At 47.5% G+C, this 22,273-nt stretch overlaps 1 protein-coding gene across 2 annotated transcripts in view; it reads right to left on the bottom strand.

Annotated features, from left to right (window-relative positions):
* The window catches only part of LOC142803703 (polyamine-transporting ATPase 13A3-like), a 160,785-nt gene that overhangs the window by 129,222 nt on the left and 9,290 nt on the right, over positions 1 to 22,273 (bottom strand). Inside the window, exon 1 of one of the 2 annotated variants that reach the window (XM_075889355.1) lies at positions 4,096 to 4,384. The exons of the other annotated variant lie outside the window; for it this stretch is intronic. Within the exon in view, the coding sequence (XP_075745470.1) occupies positions 4,096 to 4,255 (160 nt within the window). The 5' untranslated portion in view covers positions 4,256 to 4,384. Of the gene's footprint in view, positions 1 to 4,095; positions 4,385 to 22,273 lie in introns of those variants that run through there. 2 annotated transcript variants of the gene reach the window in all.

The raw sequence follows: 22,273 nt of genomic DNA, 5'->3' as shown, positions 1-22,273 counted from the left end.
AATGCAGCCGCCGCAGCCGGGATCCGAACCGAGATCACAATGAGGTCCATCGCAGTGGTGGGACACTCCCGATTTATTCGTAAACACACGGTGTTCCATTACGCGCACCTTAACACACGCGCGATTTTTTTGTCATTTTTTGTCTACTTTTCACTCCCATCGAAATGCGGTCGAAAATTGTTCAAAGCATTGACAGTTCAGATAGGTGTTTCATCATTGGCAAAAAAACATGATTGATTGATATGTGGGGTTTAACGTCCCAAAACCACCATATGATTATGAGAGACGCCGTAGTGAAGGGCTCCGGAAATTTCGACCACCTGGGGTCCTTTAACGTGCACCCAAATCTGAGCACACGGGCCTACAACATTTCCGCCTCCATCGGAAATGCAGCCGCCGCAGCCGGGATCCGAACCGAGATCACAATGAGGTCCATCGCAGTGGTGGGACACTCCCGATTTATTCGTAAACACACGGTGTTCCATTACGCGCACCTTAACACACGCGCGATTTTTTTGTCATTTTTTGTCTACTTTTCACTCCCATCGAAATGCGGTCGAAAATTGTTCAAAGCATTGACAGTTCAGATAGGTGTTTCATCATTGGCAAAAAAACATGATTGATTGATATGTGGGGTTTAACGTCCCAAAACCACCATATGATTATGAGAGACGCCGTAGTGAAGGGCTCCGGAAATTTCGACCACCTGGGGTCCTTTAACGTGCGCCAAAATATGAGCACACGGGCCTACGACATTTTCGCCTCCATCGGAAATGCAGCCGCCGCAGCCGGGATCCGAACCGAGATCACAATGAGGTCCATCGCAGTGGTGGGACACTCCCGATTTATTCGTAAACACACGGTGTTCCATTACGCGCACCTTAACACACGCGCGATTTTTTTGTCATTTTTTGTCTACTTTTCACTCCCATCGAAAGGCAGCCGAAAATTGTTGTTAGAAGCATCGACCATTCAGATAGGTGTTTGATCATTGGCAAAAAACAAATAAACCAATCTATCGACACACCTGACGAGTGATAACCGCGACACAGCTGGCACGTGCAAGGTAGCTCTGGCACCCTCTTCTGCTCCCTAAAAAACACGCCTGCGCCGATCTTACCTTTCTCTCACCACAAATCGCGAAATAACGCACCAGAGATAGAGGCGTACTTGTCAAGCACCACCTAGCACTCTATAGGTCCCGCCTTATCCAAATCGAGGACATCTAACTACCTGGCGCGACCAACAAAGCAACAAGGACAATCGTTTGAGCGAGTTCGTGATATCACAACATCTGATTACAGCAAGTATATTGCGCGGCGGGTAACGCCAATGCGATGTAAACGGCCAGCTCCCGCGACAAAAAGCTGCAACGCGTATATAAATGAGGTTTTCCTTCACGCTCACCTACCCCCCCTTCACAGATACACACACGTTGCCTTCACACCTTTGCCGCCCTCTTCACACACACACACACACACACACACACACACACACACACACACACACACACACACACACACACACACACACACACACACACACACACACACACACACACAGGATTTATATTATTCAAATTTCTCATTTCAAAAACTTCTTAAATTTCTTGCCATCTCCATTCTCATGCATGTATATGTATTCTGAAGCGACAGTACAGTTTATCGAGCTGTGCTTAGCCATTCAATTATTATAGACGTGGTTGGACGATGTTGGGCGACGCTGACGAAGCTGCTCCCTTGCTGTCGACCGGCCTCGCATACCTAACAAAGTCGGACCCTATTCATCATCGTTCGAAGGGCAGACTTCCGGTTATGCGGTTTCGTAACAATAGTGTCAGTCGAGGGCAACCGACTTTACACTTTAGGAACTCTTGAGCCCCCTCTTTTTTTTAAATGTTTACATACAAAAAGCGATACCACTGAGACTAGATCCTTTTCACAGAAGGAAAAAGAAAAAAAAAAACACCACCGTGCTTGGCTGCACGCGGGAGTACAAAAGCTGCAGCCTCGGCAGTGTATTCTTTGCTTTGGGGGGGGGGGGGGTGAAGAGTATTTCGCGCAGGCCAGAGGGACTCCGTAAAAAGGTCTGTAGGCACAACGTAATGAAAAACACGTCAACGCTTTAATTTAATTTCTGAATCCGCGCGAAGCTTTTGATTTCGGACACGCGGCACGAGGGGCGTCGGAATTTCCGTGTTAAAGTTTAACGTTAAAGAAGAACGGCTATTTGGGCTAGTTGGTTAAATTCCACGGTAATAAGAGTTGCAGCGCAAGCACAAAGGTGCTAGAAGGAACGTGAAACGAAAGGCGAGGCAAGGAAAGCGAAGAGGCGCTCGTGTTGTCCTCTTTGCTTTCCTTGCCTCGCCTTTCGTTTCACGTTTCTTCTAGCACCTTCGTGCTTGCGCTGCAACCCTGATTGCCGTGGAATTTAACGTTAAAGTTTAACCCCACGTGTCTAGCTAAATTCACGACTCAGAATAGCTTTCCCACTACATTTTTTTTTAAGTCCTGACTTCTTGCTTAAGGCTGTTTCACATGCCGCGAAAACAAAAATCGTTCCGTTCGCTCCAATCGCTCTGTTCGCAACCGTCGCAACAATAGCGGTTTCGTTTCATTTGGACCGCGAACCGTCCGCGATTTTCGCTCTGCGAGTGGAGCGGCGAGTTCTTGCAACCGCTCATTGTGATAGACACGAATGTAATGTAATAATATGTGCATTATGATATCATGAATTACCGTGAACGGCAACGAAGGGCCCGCTTGTTTTCGTCATTTAAGAACACTTTCCAGTCTGAATTCATTTTAAAATGCCCAGCATCGACCACTACCAAAACAAACACGTCGACTCTATTTCGACGGCTTGGCCGGACCAGCTCAATTTCGACGGGTCCCGACCAAAAATCGCTCCCGCCGCTGCGATCAGAGCGAAAATTTCCAACATGTTGGAAGCTCGCCGCAGACCGCTGCGGCGGGAGCGAACTGCCATTTTTTTTCGCTGCGAGCGAATTCGCGGACTGAAAATCGCTACTTTTTGTGTCATGTGAAACGGCCTTTACGGGACCGTTTGGCGGTCGCACGAGGCGGTCGCACGTTGCTAGAATCAACCGAAAGAACAAAAAAAAAAACCATGATCGCAGTATTCGTGTCAGCAAACGATTACGAAAACACCGTTCGATCACAGCTGTAAGCGAACGTATGCGCAGGCGACGTGTAAGGAAAACATATCCTAGTCCGTGGCGTGCATCGCATGGGAAAAGAAAAATACGCATCGAATCTTAAATATAAATGTCACGTGGCTCGGCCTCGTCAAAATTTCTTCCCAAAGGTCAAACACACACTACAAAGTTTATATCCCTTAACTGTCACGTGACGATGAGAGAACCAAACAAGCTTAGACACGATGCGCTTCTCTTCAATGTCGCAAAATTCACAACGATCACACCAAAACGGCGACGCTAGGTAGACCCGATTGGTTAAATGCAGCAAGTAAGGGATGCAGGGATTGCACCGCCAGATCGGTTTCTTGCTACAGCTTCGGTAGTTCTTGACTGCGCTTGCAGTCTACTCCGACACCCCGACGGACGAAACCGAGCCATCTAAAACACGGTGAGGCGGTTAATAATTACTGCGGCAAAGGGGAAGCATGTCCTCGCACGAGAATCGCACTTGCGTCTCGGAATCCACTAAAGGAGACAAAATACAAGTAGAAAAAAAATTCTACACATCAATAGGTTTGTGACAGTGACTTCCCCACGTAACGTCCGCCAATTTTGTTGAGGTTATAATTCCCGAATATGCGATATGCTTATAAGCGGGACGCTGTCGTGGAGGCCTCCGGAAATTTTCGCCATCTGGCGTTTGCTAACGTACACCAAAATCGAAGGAGACGAGCCTCGGACCATTTTGGTTTCCATCGAAAATGCGGTCGCCGCGCCTGGGATTCGATCCCGCGACCTTCGGGGTCAGCAGTCGAGCACCATCGCCACTAAAAACACCACGGCCGGCAGCCGCCAAAATATAATAAATCTACGCCCACGTCGCGCACATAAAAACGCACGCACCACCACGAGGACGCGTGTCGTCTGCTATTTACCCATTTTCGGCGCCTTCCGCTTTCTCGTCGTCTGCTTCCTGCCGGAAGACCCGGATGTCGTCCCTGTCGTCTGCTTCTGCTCCTTGCCGGCGATTTCTTCCCGGCTCTTCATCTCGAGCGCGATGCTCTCGTGCTGCAGCTTGTACGTGGAGGTGACCATCGCGCCCAGCAGTGCCCTCGCGTCGCTGCTCAAGTCCACGGTCGAGTCGCCGTACACCGAGCTAGCGTCGTCGTCGACGCTGCCGTTGTCCACTCGCCACTGCGCCGCCGATGACGAGCGAGAGCCGGCGGCGGCGGTCACCGAAGATACGAGCCGCCGCCGCTGCCCACCCATTTGCTCCGCCACCGTGACTCCGTAGCGCAGGGGCGCGCCACCGCCGCACAAACACACGCAGGTCGTCAGCTAGCCGCGGCCAGATCTCGCGCGCTTCGCTTTGCAGAAGAGCTGCCACTGCCGTCCAGCAAACGCGCCGGAGGCGGCAGCGGCATGGCGAGCGGTCAGCGACACTTCTTGGGTTCACACACACCGTAGTGGTACCACAGAAACACACGAAGCTCTGTGATTATGGGGCGAGGAACAGGGCGGGGAGAGAATGATCGCGTTAACGACGTTGGTTAAAGATACCCGCTTTTTTTTTTTTTTTCTGGCCGCGATGTTATATAAAAAGCGGACCGCCTTCCGAGAACGGATCGCGAACGAAGCCTGCACGCACGGTGCAAACGCCCGTCTGTCGTCTGCCGCGGATCTTGCTACACCGTAGCAGACGACAGCTCCGAGAAAACGCCGCAGGTGCTCGGCCCCTTTCCCCTCCGGATTTTTTTTTCACAGGTGTGGTACTGGAAGTGTAACGTTGCCTGCTCGACGAGCGGCGGCGTAAGCAAAGAGATGGTGATAACGGCAACGCAGGAAGGTGAAGTGCCGCCCCCTGGTGCCGTTGGCGCGAGACTGTAGCGACAGTGAGCATCCTCCGAGATGCGAGCAGTTTTCCGTTTCGGTCTTCTCCTCGAGGGCGAAAAGAAACTGGTTCCGGAATATTAGGCGATTCGCATTTGGTTGCGAAGACGCTGTCTGCATACCGAATGAAGGTGACGTATCCCAGTTTCCGAAATACGTGGCGTCCGCGATGGAACTGCCACGCTAAAAAAAGGCGCGTACGTGGTCTGAGTAACATCTGGTTGGTTCGTTTCCCTTCGCACGTGGCGGCTACCAACTCCGCCGAAAGAGCAGCACGTAGAAAAAGCAGGAATATCGAAAGACGGACTGCACAAACTGCGCGCGAGAACAAATTAAAGCTGATAAAACACGCGGTGGAAAGCGCGAAAGTACGCCGCGCCATCTGTCAAGGAGAGCTGCAAGCGAAACAAACACCGCGCGATCACCTCTGAGACCTCGGTTGCTCTCCACCGAGAATCGCGGAGGTCACACGCCAACAGGTGTTTCCGCTAGCAACCACCAGACCCGCCTGCCGACTTGCAGCTGCACGCTGCGCAACCGTCATGAGTAATCAAGATTGACAACACTGGACGAAATAGCAAAAGAAAATTATCGCCATGGGTGAAAAACAAACACGGTTTTTAATTAAACAGCATGTGAACTGCGGGGGTTATATATATTGCTAGCAACAAATGGGAAACGCCATTGAGGAAGGCAGAGAGTCGGACGAAACTAAGCGGGAATAAAATGAAATTAGCTCGCACGGTATGGGGTAAATTAGATATCAACGTGAGAGGCCTCCGTCCAGCAGTTGACTAACACAGGCTGACAATGATGACGAGACTGCACTAGCTCACTGCGGCGACCTCACGCCATCTTCCTGAACTTTAAAGAACGAGCGAACGCCCCCTCGAGTAACATGTAACAGGTCAAGGAGACAGCCGCCACACGATGGCGCGAAGTGTACGAATCAATGCCACGCATTGAAATCACGAATAACGATACAAACACAGCCACGTCTTCATTGCTGCGAATATTTATTTTTTTCCGAATGACTTGCAATTTTCGATTTCTTTCCTTTTTTGCTTTGTACAACCACACCAAAGATACGTGAAACATAGTTTTCGACAAAAGAATATAGAAAGTTTAAGGAGTCAGAGTGAGAATATTATTGATAAGCAGCACTGATTAATGCATGCAAGCTGCGATTGGGAGTTAGCGCAGACTCCTATTCCCTCTCCCCCCCCCCTCATCAACCGATCACCTCTCAAACACTCTATTGTAGTCGTATGTGGTGCCATTTCTTACATAACTGTACAACAGAACGTTGATGCAATCTTCACGGAACCCAACGAAAAAGACAAAACAACAACAAAAAACAAAAACAAAAAAGACCACGTATCATGCAAAAGCAAGCTCCACAAAGCATGAAAATAGGCTTACTTAATGGCAAACTGAGAAGTGAACGATCATATGAGATCGAGCGACGCTACCAGAGGAACCATCGGTCGACGCCAAGCGTACCGCAGCCGACAAACTTTGATTACAAATTCCAACGTTGTCATTTCGTCAGTTTCTGCCAAACGATCACGACGGCGGGCGTGTCCTGGTGGGTCTTTGGGACGTTATTTAAGTCGGTACGCTGTGACATGCAGCTACCAGAAATTCGAAATATCAGTGAAACCACGCTTTTGTGTGCAATCGTTCGATCCATCGTCAGCTGAAGCGCCGATCGCATTAAACGCGTAAATTATAGTCAGAAGTACTTTCTGTTGGTCTAGTCATTATATATAATGTACTGACCATAAAATCACCGCCACCAATATGCACAAACCAACAAGAAATAGAAATGACGGAAAGAAACAAAGGAGCATGCTTAGAGCTCCCTCTGCTCTTTTTTTTCTCGTTGTTTTGTGCTAAGTGACAACGGTCAGTACACAGCGTGAAAATGCGTAGCTCCTATATGACCTCAGAAAAAAAAATAAATAAATATATATATATATATATATATATATATATATATATATATATATATATATATATATATATATATATATATATGTTTACACAATAATAATGAGATCTAACAGACAATAATGCCAAGGAAGGTATAGGGGAAGTTATTAGGCCAATTGTAATGTGAATGAGAAGAAAGAAAAATGGGTGAAAAGAACTTGCCGTGGGCAGGATCCGAACCTGCGACCTTCGAATAACGCGTTCTCGAGGTCGCAGCGTTATTCGCGGTCGCAGGTTCGGATCCTGCCCACGGCAAGTCATCTTTTCACCCACTTTTCTTTCTTCTCATTCACATTACAATTGGCCTAATAACTTCCCCTATACCTTCCTTGGCATTATTGTCTGTTAGATCTCATTATTATTGTGTAAACCGAAAAAACGAGCCCTTAAGTATACACTTGTTTCCCGTATATATATATATATATATATATATATATATATATATATATATATATATATACAGGACGGACAATATTGCTGCACTCTCCAGGAAAAAAAAACACCAGGGTCCGTTCTCTGTGCTTGACGAGAGCAGCGGAGGCCGTGATGACACGGACCGACACGATACGCAAAACCACCGAAAACGATAAAAAAACGAATGCGAATAGGCAGAACGCAAGCGGCGGTCGAGTCACGCCGTTTCGGTGACGTTTTCTATAGATGGAAAAAGTTCGGTCGCCCCTGGAGTGAGTGAGTGAGTGACCACGGGACAAGAGAGTACAAGTGGCTGGCTCGCCTTCGTGGTCACACTTTATCGACGCCGTCAGCAGAGCCAGGCCGCGGGGCAAGTGTCACCATCGATCGATGCACGAAACGACGCAGCCAAATAAGTGGTACGACGAGGGACGCCCCCACGTGCATATACGATCGACTAACAAACGGGGCCGCGCGGGGTCCGGTGGATTGGAGATTTTTAGGGGCGAAGCTCCTTAGGGCGTGGGCTGTGCGTCCTCTGTATGTAGCCACCTCTAGTTTAGTTCTTGCAGTGTTCACTAGATGGCGGTACCGTCCCCTGTATGTAGCCACCTCTAATTTAGTTCTTGCAGTGTTCACTAGATGGCGGTACCGTCTCCTGTATGTAGGTGTACGTTTGGGCACGAGCCTACAGGAAGCCTTGGGTTTTAGGGACAACAATGGAAAGCTGAACACACCCGCGATTGAAATAAGTAAGAGACGGTTAGAGTATTGGTGGCAGAAAATTAGAGAGAAAGGACAAAAATAAATATTAGAAAAATAAAATATGGACAATGTGCCGTAAATGGCAGAGAACTTAAGCTGAAAATTTACCTTTTTTTCCATTAAGATAGAATTTATCGAAGTAGAGGCATTAGGCCAACATCAAAAAAGAAAAAAGGTTTTTTTTTTTTTGTCGAGCCTGTTGGCATACTTGTCACCACCCCGTTATAGAGGGGACGCTCATAGCATCCATCCATGTAGCCACCTCTCGTTTAGTTCTTGCAGTGTTTACTAGATGGTGGTACTTGTAGCTGATAATGTGAAAAGATGCAAGATGTTATAAACTAGAAAGCGGTACTTGTAGTTGATGAAAGACGCGAGATCTTATAAAATAGGAATGATGTCACATATGGCGCGTGTCATTCATTGGTTGAAGGCAATCGTTCGATTTAGTGCGGCTACGTACGCTAGGGGGAGCGATGTAATCGAGTGGGCAAAATGTACAGAGGATTCATGGTTTACCAGGTTTACCTCCGGAGCTTCGCCACTCATCATCATTCACTTCGTGAATATGGCGGAATTTTTTTTTTTCGGCGATCGCCGGACACCTGCAGCAAAGACCGGGCCGAGAAAACGGCCCTGCGAGGGGCAATGTACATATACACGGTTGCGAGCGATACTAATGGAGTCACGGAAGCGCCAAGCGTGTGTGTGCGTAGAAGAGTGTGCGTCAGTTTCGATTTTATCAGATTAGACCGACCGTCCGTCTGTCAAGAACGATATCACTGCACTCGTTTGCTCGGCTAACACAACCATACAGATGGTTGTGATAACGAAAATGCGTTTTTTTTTTTTCAGCGGTCGAAACCACATCAGTGGCCTCCCTTCGACCAAGTCACCTGCCTAGTTTTTTCTAGCAGACCGGCGTTTTATGTTTCGCTTCGTCCCCGTCGCAAAAGCTGTCTCGGCGGTCGGGAATCGAACCCGCATCTTCGTGATAACAGCGCTACAGTGTACACAGCGGCTGCCAAGCGAGCGCAACCGATAGATAGATGATGGAACTGTATTTGTAGTCCTGAGAGACGAGGGCGCAGTGGGCGGCTTCCGTTACATTGGGAGATGCAGGCCTAACCGCCGCATTGTGGGCTCTCTATAAACGGCCCAAAGCTGACCCCTTTTGTTAGGGCGTATGATGGCCGAGCACCACTTGGCCGGTTTAACATAACCGATAAAAAAAACAAAGATAACATGGTATCGCAAGGCGCACACTGATGATACACGCCTTTGGTACGGCCACAATATAGTGACGTATACATAGGTAATGGAGCATTATAAAGATTAGTTTTTTACGACCGTACTGCTCGTGCTGGAGATTTCGGAAAAGCCTTAGCATCGCCTTTCGGGTAAATGAAGCCTCGTAACAACCCCCTCTATGAATGGGTTGTCGTAGCGAAAAAAGAAGAACGTCATGTGCTCGAAGCAAGGATATCGGAGAGCGCTGTAGAGAGGTGATGGAAAGCTCGATGACCGAGTATACGACACGGGCTTCACACGAAGTTCCTATATACCGTGCATGGTGGCGACCCTGAGTCGCTATACACCCGGCTGCAACCTAAAAAGAAAAACTTGGACCGTCTCCCTGAAGAGGACCCTGATGGGATGCGAAGCAACAGCGTTGCACAAGGGTGGCATCACGGGTTCAACGGCGCTAACGCGGGTGCTGCGGTGAGTGCTGGAAGATTAGTTTGAAGCGATGGGTGGCGTAGGTCTTGTAGGTGACACGTACAGACACGTTTCAACGCGTACGTTAGGCGCGCGTCAGGTTTATTGCGCGTGAACCGACGAGTCGCCGGTGCAGCGAGCGGCGGTCGCGGTAGGAGTTGCGGGCGCCGCGGCGAGCGCGCGGCAAGCGAGGGAGAGAATGACGTCAACGCGCAGCAACGGCGTAACCTACATGGCACCGCGCCAACAGCTGCGGCGGGCGGCGCGTTCGTGCAGAGGGACAGCATTGCACAGGGTAGTCTAAAAGCTGCTTCGCATCTAATATGTGAACTCTGAGCATAGTCATCGGTGTCCCTTCACAGTGAAGTTGCGTTACAGCATCACTCAAACATGCATGTACTCATTTCATTTGCGACGTCTGTCAAGCACGTGTTCAGCGAGCCCAGTCCGTTCGCAAAGGCTGTCATAGGTGTCCCTAAATAGAGAGCCTCCCCATTTGTTTAGAAAAAAAGTTATTAACGTTTAAACTATTTGTTTGGTACTCCACAATGGGACAGCACAATGTCATCCCATGGGTCTCACACTCAATTAGGCCGTGTCGACAAAAATTACGCTGACTCGGATGGAGTCATCGTGGCGCAGAGCGTATGAGCACACTGTCAATGGAGCTATGGGTTCAGAAAAGGTGGTTAACGATATGGACTCCTACATGAATGGATGTAGTTCATACTTCGCATATAGTTCAGACAAGTTCATCGGTAAAGTGATGGTTCCGAATTCAGCTGTCGGTATCTTACACGAGTTTTTATCGTGCTCTTACAAGCATACATCTTTGGAAATGCTTCCTCAGATCTCTATCGCGTTTACCGGCCTTCCTATGGGCCTGGTGCCCTCTCGTCGCGTAAGCAGGGTAAGAGTAATCTCAACATGAATACCCCGGTTCTCTTATCTCTCGTAATCACCTCACCCGCGTATCGTAGGGCACACCTGCAGCTTGCTGCAACACGCGACACGGCGCGAACGCGCAACATCGCACGTGACTGGCAAGCCACAAGAGTTTGTCACCACCTCGTAAAAGAAGCGAGGCGCGACGGCAAACATCTCCGCAAAGAGCCGCGTCCGGGACGCTACGACGCCAGCGCGATCATCACCTCTCTTTATTATACTACAGTCAGGCGGCCGATAAGGACAGCGGTGCCTGCAGGCGTCGTTGTCGTCATCACCGCAAGGTCATCAGAGACTCGTATAGCGGTAGCAGCGGCCCCTCCGAAAGATAAGAGCCACCGTCAGCTGTGGAGAGCTAACCTATGAACGACTCGAATGAGGCGCTCAATCTAGTAACTGTACACGTAAGCCGTTCACACCCATGGCGCCTCTCTAGCACGTCCTCGTGTCTTCGCGCTACACTAACACGATCGAATGAGCGAATAATGGGGGAAAACAGCGCAATATTCGTAAGAGCATGCAAACAATCCCAAGCCTATGAGTTTTAAGTCGGCACTGTTGTCATTCCTTCTTACTTTTGTGTCCTGTCTGAATTTTGCGCTGTCTTTCCTTCTTATAAGCACGAACTAACTTGCCCAAGCCTCACCCCTAACGAACGAACATGCCGCGAGTGGAAAATAGCTGAAAGTAGGCTTTTCCGCATGACAGGAGTGCCTTGCGTGCAAGACGTCGTGTACGACAACGAGCATTCTCGCGCACTTAGGAATGTCCTCTTGTGGGACACCGCGTACGTTCGGACGACGTAGAGACACTTGTTAACGCAGTGGGCACAGCGAACACGAACACGCTAACTGCAATACTAACAATAAAGTGCTGCGTTCTACTTTATGGAGCACCGGGGCTAGCTCGATAGGCCACAGTGGTGCCGCACTTGCTGCCACAGCTCTGAATGGGCTAATGATGAGGCATTTGATGCTTCTCTGTTGAGCTTCGTTTCTTTTCCTCTTCTTGCCTTAGCCCCGATACTGATTTTGAAAAGGAGCGAAGAAAACTGGGTACAGGTGGCTATCATCTCAGCCTCTTTTTGCTGAACAGAAAGGACGTAAGCAAAACACGGGCCCACTTAACGATTGGTGATCGTGAACGGCTATCAAGGTCAGCGGTAACATATGTGAACTCCTATGCCAGTGGATCTCGTAAAGGATTTTTTACGAGATCCACTGGACTGGTGGATCTCGTGGTGGATCCACTGGACTGGTGGATCCACTGGACTGGTGGATCTCGTTTTTTACGAGATCCCTTGTGGACTGGTGCTAATATGAGGGACCCCTTTCACTGAGAGAAAGGGCAGGGAGGGGAGGGTGGGGGTCATAAATTAACACAATGTGCAGCCGTGAGAAAGGCGCCTTTTACTTCTCCTTGGTAAAGAATGGTCTTACTTATGTGAGACGCCAATTTCATCTCAACAGTTTGCGAGTTGTGCTCAAGTTGTGCTGTCGGCAGCAACACTCCACCTGTTTCTAGCTATGTTTTCTCTTCAAATACGAAAGCGTGGAAAAATTCCTCTACTCCCACGTACCTTGGGAATCGATGCTATGGAAAGCATGCGAATGAAAGGTGGCTGTGCTGTAATTTTTTTTTATTGAGCGAAACGTTACGAAGTGTCGCTAAAGATGCGTACACATGTTGTACACACAGAGATAAGTTGAATAGTCGCGTGTGTTTTATATAACCAGTTGTTCATAGTTGCGTAGCGATGTCAACAGCGACATGGGTATTAGTAACATCAGAAGCGGTAACCTGATAGGTAGCGCTTGTGCTCGCGAGGCTGGTAGCCCTGGATATTGCTACATGAATCAACTTTATTTCACGGCACTTAACTACAAGTGACATCAACGCGACGTGACAGCTGCATCATAGGGGTAAATATGTAATGTTTATAAAATGAAAATACCCAGCACTGTAACCACAATTGACGTTTCACCAACATTAGCAAATGCCCGGAATGTAGCATACAAAAGGAATTTCTGATACACTCAACAGATTAGACGACCGGGCACTGTGAGAGGAAAGAATACTACGCTATCGTCCAGACTCAACGTCGCAGAATAAGGCCGTGCAAATGCTAAAGGGCTTCTTGCGAACTACTGCCCTGTCTAAACGACTCTCGATAGACCGTTTTCGTGTGTCGATGCGTGTGCGTGTTGGCATTTTGTTCTTATTTATTTTTTATCTCTATCTCTCTCTCTTTCAACCCTTTATCGCCCTACTCCAGTACAGAGTAACATACCGTATACCAGAATCTGGTTAATCTCATTGCCTTCCTCTTTCTCTCTCACGAGCATTAGGGTCTATTTGAAAAACAGTTCCGAGGCCAGGCATGGCTCCGTGGTCGAATACTCGATTGCCCCACAGAATGCTGCTGGGACCCCCACATTTATTCTTTGCATTCGTGCGGTCAACGCTGTCGATGTCGGCTTTTCCTTAACGCTCTCGTGTAAAAAATGCCAATGTCTATTTTCGCCGGTTCTTTTTTTTTTTTGCTGGTGGTGGGGGGTAGGGGGTAGGAGTAGATATAAACTGTAAATCACGTCTGGAAGATGCACCCATACCTGTGACACGTACCCGCCCGTGGTATACACAGGTATGTGCACCATGTGTCTAGCGGAAAGGGTTTGTCAACGTACGCGATGGGATTGTGACATCATTCACGACATGACCAGCGAGTCATATTCGTCAAACCATCTCACCCTCTCATACTAACTTTCATTTACCTCAAGTTAAGGAGGTGATTACGAGAACACCCAGACGTAGAATAGGTAGATAGACACGCTAAAAGTGTTTGCAGCGCGCAAAAAGAAAAATACTCGGCACTGAAAAGTTGGCTATGTCGCAAAAAGCTCTAAGAAAAGATTTAATGTCATGCAATAAAAAAGCGGAAACCCAAGTTAGCTACCTCTCAACGCAAGTGTGTTATGCGGTGAAGCACACTAAAAAAAAAGGCGGGCCACGAATTATGATGTGCCCCCCCCCCCCCCAAATAGCTTTTTTTCTTTTTTTTTCCGCGCTGGGTTTCACGAACCCGTACAAACGGCTGCGCATATCACCTGAAGCTCAGTGAGCATCCGAGAACCAGGGCTTCATGTATTGGAATCTGCCCTTAGAGCTTGCGTAATCTTCTTTACACGCCAGATACCGTGCATGTACACAGTACTATCTCCAAATTATTTTTTCTTGTTTCTTATTAATTTATTATTTCTAGCTTTTTGTTTTGTGGGTTTTTTCAACACAATTCTATAACGTCGATTAAACAGCTGGCTCTAACGTAGCCTGTCTTCCCGTATTTTTTTCATATACAGTTAAACAATAAATAGAGGCGCGGAGAAGAAAAAACGGGACGGGGGCAGCGAGGGAGAGGTAGGTATGAACATTTAACCAGTAGGCCCACAACTAAAATGTTTACACGCTGTAAACAGCATGGTAGCGAAAACTCCATAAGTCGCTCCTTAGCGTAAATAGGCTTATCTGGAGTGCGACAAGTGAATGACTCTTCATTTTTTCTTTACATACGATCATCACTTGTACATCGCCGTCATCAGTGCATATCATCGTAAAATGTGATTTAGCTCGAGCCTAGCTGAACAAAGCGGTTCCTCATAAGTGGTGGAGGCGTCGGGGTATGTCGTCGAGATAGCATAGACGTGTTAATTTCAAACCACGCAGTATAACCATCCAACATTGCTGCCTTCCCAAGGAAAAGAGTTATTTAATGTTAAAGTAGTTACGATGTAAAAACCGTCTCCTTTTATGTAACGGGCAACCAACAGTACAAGCAGATGAAACAAAGTTTTAACCAGGTTTAGCGTTTGCCCTTAATGCAAGAAACAGCGGAAGTACAAATTAAGCAAACTACGTACTGGGCTCCGGGTGAAGCCACTGGAACGTTTTAGCAACGTGTACAACACGCGCCGGCAGCCAAAGAAGTACAACAACGCTGCAGCTACAACACGGCGTAGGAACGCACTCGAGGAAACGCTCCCGGAAATGTGGCTTCTCCGCGCACACGCAAGCAGGACGGCGAAGCCCGCGTCGCGGTTCACCACCGACGACGGTGGTCGGCGCTATTTCGTCACGGCATTGCTCAAGAGAGACATGGATACCTGCTGTACGTAGCGGTTAAGTAGAGCGCATCGCGTCAAGGTGCCCGGGCGCGTTGCCCACCCGTTACGTTTCCGTTGTGTAGCGAATTTGAGACATGTATGCGCTCACGAATCCATACGAGACGTTTGACCGACAGGAATCTTCCAACCGACTTTCGAAGCCGAGTTTACTACGTAACACGCATCTTTCCTATGCGAAGCTCTGCGAATGCCAACATTTCGTTTCGGTATTGAAGGCCAATTTTCACATGGTGCACCTATTGACATCGACACCAGCGTGACGTCAGAATAAATGGTCAATTATGGAGACTTTGACGAACCAGTATATGGCTAGTTGCGATGACGTCACATACGAGAACATACGAAATGTCCCCTTTATAGCGTCACCAAAAACATTCGAAATGGCCGTTTGTACGTCACCAAAGGAGGGAGCCACCCAACGGAGTGGCCGTAGAAACGTCCCGTACCTTCCACGATCACGGGACGGAAAGCTCATTGATTGGTTGATTGATTTGTGGGGTTTAACGTCCCAAAACCACCATATGATTATGAGAGACGCCGTAGTGGAGGGCTCCGGAAATTTAGACCACCTGGGGTTCTTTAACGTGCACCCAAATCTGAGCACACGGGCCTACAGCATTTCCGCCTCCATCGGAAATGCAGCCACCGCAGCCGGGATTTGAACCCGCGACCTGCGGGTCAGCAGCCAAGTACCTTAGCCACTAGACCGACGGAAAGCTCATACCGGGCTGTGATGTCAAGGTACAGTAGAGGCCACTACTGGCTTTTAAAAACGTACATGCATAATTTTTTCAGAGTTTACTGAAGTTTTTCACTAGACTCTTCAAGACTTTTTTTCTTCAATTCGACGCAAAAAAAAAAAAACAATGGGAAATTTCCTTGTCGGCATTCCTTGAATTGGGACGACACGTGTGGTCACTTGGCAACGCCTAAGCATGTTGCCAGATGACCACACGTTTACTGGGCGTTTAGGACACGGCCATGCACTCGTGAAAAGCGTCGCTTGCGAGAGGGCGCTACGTACGGAGTGTTGCCTTTGTAAAAAATAACTAATTAACCAGCCAAAATTCGAAACCCATTAAAATAAATTTGGGTGTTATTCGTTACGCACGGGTCTGAACAGAACAGATCGTTAGGTTTTGAGCGCGTCATCCCCGGTAATTTTGCCACCATGAAAGGCTGCTTTTCGCATTGGCTTGTTTAATTTCTGTTTTAATTAACAGCGCGACACTCTTGCGGTCTCCTTGCGCTGCCCTGCATGTGCAGCTGCTTGCGAAGGTCAGACCGTGTTGTCTTCCATTCATCTTTCATTATTGTTTTTTTTTTTAGCCGCAGCGCCAATGACGATCCACACAGGCACCTGACACTCAGCGCGTCACGTCACAGCAGTACTGATCGTTAAAAGAGCTACTTTGTGACCTGTTGCACTGAGCAGAGTGTTTATATAACACGCTGCTAGTACACATCACAACACGCCGTCAACGGCCTCGGGGCCGATTTGCTGTCAAAATTTAAGTGGCCCTAAAATACTTTTTTCAAGTAACCAAGGAATGAATTCACTGGAAGAGCTTATTGCTTAACGAATTGAACGCCGCAAAAAAATTCAAGAATCCGTCCAGTGCGAGTGGAGTTACAAAGGTTTGTCGCATGCTGCAATTGCATTCTCTCTTCTCTCGTCCCGACGAAGGCACTGGAAGCTAAGCAGTGAGGGATGGCAGGGGCAAAGAGAACACGTCACGCGCGCCTCGAGGCTTTGAGCAGTTATTTCTTTCTTTTCGAATGCACGGCTTTTTCAGTGTGATCGCGCGCACATGCGTGGACAAGTAGCGGCCTCCCATGGCAGTCTCTGTAACGAGCGAGCGCGCCATGTTCAAATCAGCCAATGGCTGATAGATGGGCTTACTACGACTGATTTTTGGGTTTATTCCGTGATATGTCGAGAGAAGAGAAAGCAATTTTTAGCTGACTTTGATAATTTGTTGTGAATTCCAGGCCACGTGTTGCGCTATAATATTTGGCCCGCGTGTTGTCGGGAGCCTCTGCTACCAATTGGCAGCGTTTTCTGATCATGCTCAAAAAGTGTTGTAGGGCCCCTTTAAACGCGTATAAAGGCCACTTATAGTGAAACAAAGAATCACCCAGGGGTTTGTAACAAGAAAAGTGAGGTCACCGAAGCACACGAATGCCACCGCATTTTCTCGCGTAATAACCGCACGAAATATACAGAATGTACGGAGCCAATGTCGGATTGCAAATTACATGGAAACCTTAATGAGCAAGTCGGCTTCACTGCACGGCTAGATAGTAATGCAGAAAACGCGGCTTTACAATCATACGCGGGAACTTATGATTATTTTTTCCCGCGCTTTATAGCAGCTGGCGAGAGTTGTATGTAGGGTAATGTTATACGCGAGAAAAAGCGGTCAATGCTATTCTTAATTGCATAAGAAATCGTCTGAAAGTACTTAATTAAACGGTATTAAATAGGTCTCACTAGCGGCCATACACTCATATCACAACGCGCCACCAGCGACTCGACGGCATACACTTCACAAGAAAATACAGCCAGTGTTTGTTATTTTTCAGACAGAACAGCGTTGTAATGCGGTCACATTTGAGCGCGATGTGGCCCGATAAGTACAGACTTTCTTGATCGTGACTGAATCCTTTACGCAAGCTACGGAAGCTAGTCAATCACTGGGACAAAACTTGGCCTGGCTTGGTGACGATCAGCAGTACATGAGCTAGGTTACACCGGCTTAGAGATATATAAGCAAGACGTATCATTGGACTAGTAGGTTCACATATTCAGCAAATTTTTCAAACTGTTAAAAGAAGACAATACGAAAACATGACCAGCGGTGAATTTCAATATGCTCCGTAAACATTATTTATGAAGGTTGTAAATAAATATTACCTAATCAACTACGAGTGGGTCTAACATTTTCAGTTACGTACATTAGTACAGAACACCTGACAATGTTACTTTTCACAGAATTTCCTTTACGGACGGAAACCCAGTTTACGTAACTTTTTGGTTACTCTTCGGGAAAAGAAACGCGGCGTACATTCGAGTGGATACGACACACCAGCCGTCACTCACGCACAGCGATGCCATGAAAAGTTATATATATATATATATATATATATATATATATATATATATATATATATATATATATATATATATATATATATATATATGTCAGTACGGACTGTGGAAAACAGAACTAATCTGAGGAATTTCGCGTATGGCATCACCTGCAGGCCTCGTTCAAGCGGACACGGCACACCTGTTGCGCGGAGACAGGTGCGAACGCACTACGACATCCGGGTCTACCGGCGCAGCAGAAACAAACAAACAAAAATAGCTCCTTCATCCACCTGTCCATGTCTACTCATAACACGGTCACTTCATTACCCCTACTATACGATAATCAACCTATTCGCATCAAAGGCAAAATACGGGGCTTTGAGTGTACATATACTGCTGAACTTGTCGCTTCTTCTCGTTTTTTTTTTTCAACGTTCCTTTCAATAAAATATGTCCAGCCTGGTAGCTCATCAAGATCACGAAAAAAAAAAAGAGAACAGCGCGCACTAAAAAGTACTTGAACATCTTGGAGATTATATATATATATATATATATATATATATATATATATATATATATATATATATATATATATATATATATATATATATATATGGTATGAAGAAAGGCAGGGAGGTTAACCAGAAAGCAAGTATCTGGTTTGCTACCCTGCACTGGGGAAGAGGAAATGGGAGACAGAAAAGTAAAGGAAATGGGATGACAAAGAGAAAGGAGAGCGGGAGGGAAGGGGAAACAAACACACTAGAATATTACATTCGTTCGACGAGGCAGGTCGATCGCAGAAACAGCACAAGAACGACACGGACAAAAGAAGATGGGCATACACACTACAGCGCTGAACTCGCAACTCATTTTTTTAATGAAAATACACGCACAGTTCAATACTGACTATCACCCACGTGAGCATTTAAGTTCACACATCAAGTATGAATGGACCACTCTTGATCATAAAACGCAACAAGCAAAAAAAAAAATCTCTCCCACGTGAACAGCCGTAAGGAATGCTTCGGGAGTAGGAGTAGCGAGTTGTATTTGTGGACGCGCTTCATGAACAAGCAAAGAGTCAGGCACGCATAACCAACAAACGAAAACGCTTTCGTTGCGTGGTTTATGCATGCCTCACTGTGCGCTAGCGATGAAAAAAAAAAAAACTTTACACGAGGCTTATCTGCTTGAGCTGACGTTTCGATAAGTCGACTTGTCCACTGCAAGGTTAGAACTTCAGGTTGCAGCCTTGAAAAAGACAAGTCTAGAAAGGAGACTATTCCCACTACATGATATATTTACGACATTTTTTTTTTTACGAAGGCGTTTCAAGCACTGTCGTTGCTTCGTGATAGCACACGCACATACACGACCCGCTTTGCAACGCCGAAGGCCGGGGTTCGACTCTCACCGAGACCGAACATTTTTTTCTAATTTAGTTATTTCAATCCCGTATTGTCGCTCACGGACAGCGCCGAATTTTCGTTCCCAACCAACGCCGCCGACACCGGAAATTCAGTGAGACAAGTTCTTCAACGTTATCGTGTTAAAAATTGACATCCGGTAACCAATGTGGTTGACTACATGATTAACCGGACATTGTCATCTCGTTAACCAGCATTTTTTCCGTTATCCTTATCTAGCAAAGTCGTAGCAAGTGTCATATTATATATATATATATATATATATATATATATATATATATATATATATATATATATATATATGCTGACTAACACTCCCCCCATTTAAATTCACATATATACCCGATAAAGTGGCTGGGAGGATAGCCGCCATGGTAGCTCAGTGGTAGAGCATCAAACGCGTTATTCGAAGGTAGCAGGTTCGGTTCCTGCCCACGGCAAGTTATCTTTTCACCCACCTTTCTTTCTTCACACATTACAATTCGGTCTAATAACTTCCACTATACTTTCCTTGGCATTATTGTCTGTTAGGTTTCATTACCATTGTGTCAAAACGCGCAAAAACCAGCCCTTAAGTATACACTTCTTTCCCTTACTCCTTAACCAGGGTCTCGTACTGCCAGACTTGGTGCCTAAGGTTGTATACGAGGGACTATTCGTCAGCTGCCAGCTCGTAATAATTTCACGCGCTACGTGACGCCACACAGTCACATAAAAAGGGTGTTCCACACTCGCCGCCATGACTGCTGAGGGCGCTGACTGACACTCCCACGTTTAAATTCACATATATACCCAATAAAGTGTCTGGGAGGACAGCCGCCGTGGTAGCTCAGTGGTAGAGCATCGAAAGCGTTATTTGAAGGTCGCAGGTTCGGTCGAAAGCTTGCTCCGTAAAACACAGAAACATGCTCGTGAAGTGCGCAAAAGGGAGTAGTACATATGACACATTTTTTCTTGTGGACAAGTATACAGACCAGTCAGGAAGATGCGTGAACAACCGCCTTAGAGAACATCGCGCATCTGTTGAGGCATCGGGCAACAGTCATCTTGCAGATCACTGCAGAAACTGCGGATGTTATCCTGTGTTTAAAGAAACAGAAATATTTCGACACAAGGAGCAGCTAACGTGAGATAGTGGAATCTTACCACATCCGAAAGAGGGGACATGACTGTGTTAGCCAAGCTACGATTGTGCTGCATGATAAAGAGTACGCGTATCTCGACACCTATAGTACTTACAAAATATAATAAATGATACATAATATGTACAATTTTTGTAATCCTGACAAGAGTGGTTTCTGTTGCACCCTGTTGTGATGAACATGCGCGAAAGACCATGTATCCTCTTTAAATAACTTTTCTGACTAATAAACCTTCAGTTGAGAGAGCAAGCGCTGTCCTTGTCCGCCTCTCCTGTACGTTGTGGAGGGGCTGACACCTCCTGTAAGGTTGTTTGCGCCACGTGGCGGACGTGTCTCGCACAGAAGCCGTATTTTGGGTGTGACAACCGCCGGACGATAGATGGCGTTGTGTTCGCGTTGAGTACCACTGTTGGTAGAGTGGTAGCGCCGGCGGCGACCCCTGGTGGAAGGCAAGCCTTGGTGGCGGGTGAGAGTTCAACGAGTCTTCGGCGCGTGGCGGCTGCCGCGAACGGTTGTCTATAGCGTGGGTCCTCGGCGCGTGGCACCGCGGGCCTGCGCGCCGGGGGGGCCCACGTGGTAAGTCAAGCGTTGGCGACGCCGCCTTGGGTGTGTTATTGTGTGTTTGTCATGTTTTGAAGTGTACGGAAATTGTGTGTAAGGATGTTTTAGTGGGTTGATCACGATTCATGTATCATTCGGCGGACGATATCGTCGTTATAAATTAGTTAAATAAATGTATGTTGTTGGTTTGCACCGACCGCGTCTACTGCGTCTTTTCACTCTAAGAGCGTGGCGGAAGCCTCGCTTGCCAATTCGAGACCCCACAACGTCTGTTTTTTACTGCGCTTCGACAAAATTTTCAATTATGAACGTAATCCAACTGGCCCAACTAGCCATCTTGCTACGATTGAACGGGAGCGGACGTAAACGACAACAATGGGAGGAGTGGCCAGTCGTCTTCGAAGCACCAGCTGGGGGCACTGCGAACACTCGCGAACTGACCGCCGATTTGACGACGGTATACCGACGACACGAGGGCTTTATGCCGTGCGTGCGAGCAGGAGGAAGAGACTATCTCCCACCATGTGCTCCAGTTTATAAGTGTCTGTGGCCGCGCCAACGAGAGGGCACTAGACTACCCGACGCACCGGGGTTTGCGTACACAAGTGACACTGGGCCTCATGCAGACGGGACTCGCTTGGTGGATTCCGTGCTGAATGGTTGCGTCGTCCTCGATCTCCGACGCCAGCGTAGCTCTCGCCGAGCGCTGCCCCACCCTCGGGCTTCTTCGACCATGTCCCCGTCCTGTCTCTCCTCTCTTCTTTCTGTCGCTCCTGTGCGGCGAGTGCTCTCTCTCTCTTTTTTTTCATCTTTCTACTATTCTCTTTATCCCTTTCCCCCTAGAAGGAGCTTAGCCGTGTCACCACATTAGGGAGACAGAAATCAGCTTTTTTTTTTTTTCCTCCAAGAACAACTTGCTACACACATGCAGACCATGGAGCGGTCGGTGCAGCGAACTATGGGGCAGTTCGCCCCAC

This window comes from Rhipicephalus microplus, chromosome 3 (genome assembly GCF_043290135.1).
Source record: "Rhipicephalus microplus isolate Deutch F79 chromosome 3, USDA_Rmic, whole genome shotgun sequence".
Classification (NCBI taxonomy): Eukaryota; Metazoa; Arthropoda; class Arachnida; order Ixodida; family Ixodidae; genus Rhipicephalus; species Rhipicephalus microplus.
This window is presented reverse-complemented; position numbering and strand designations above follow the sequence as displayed.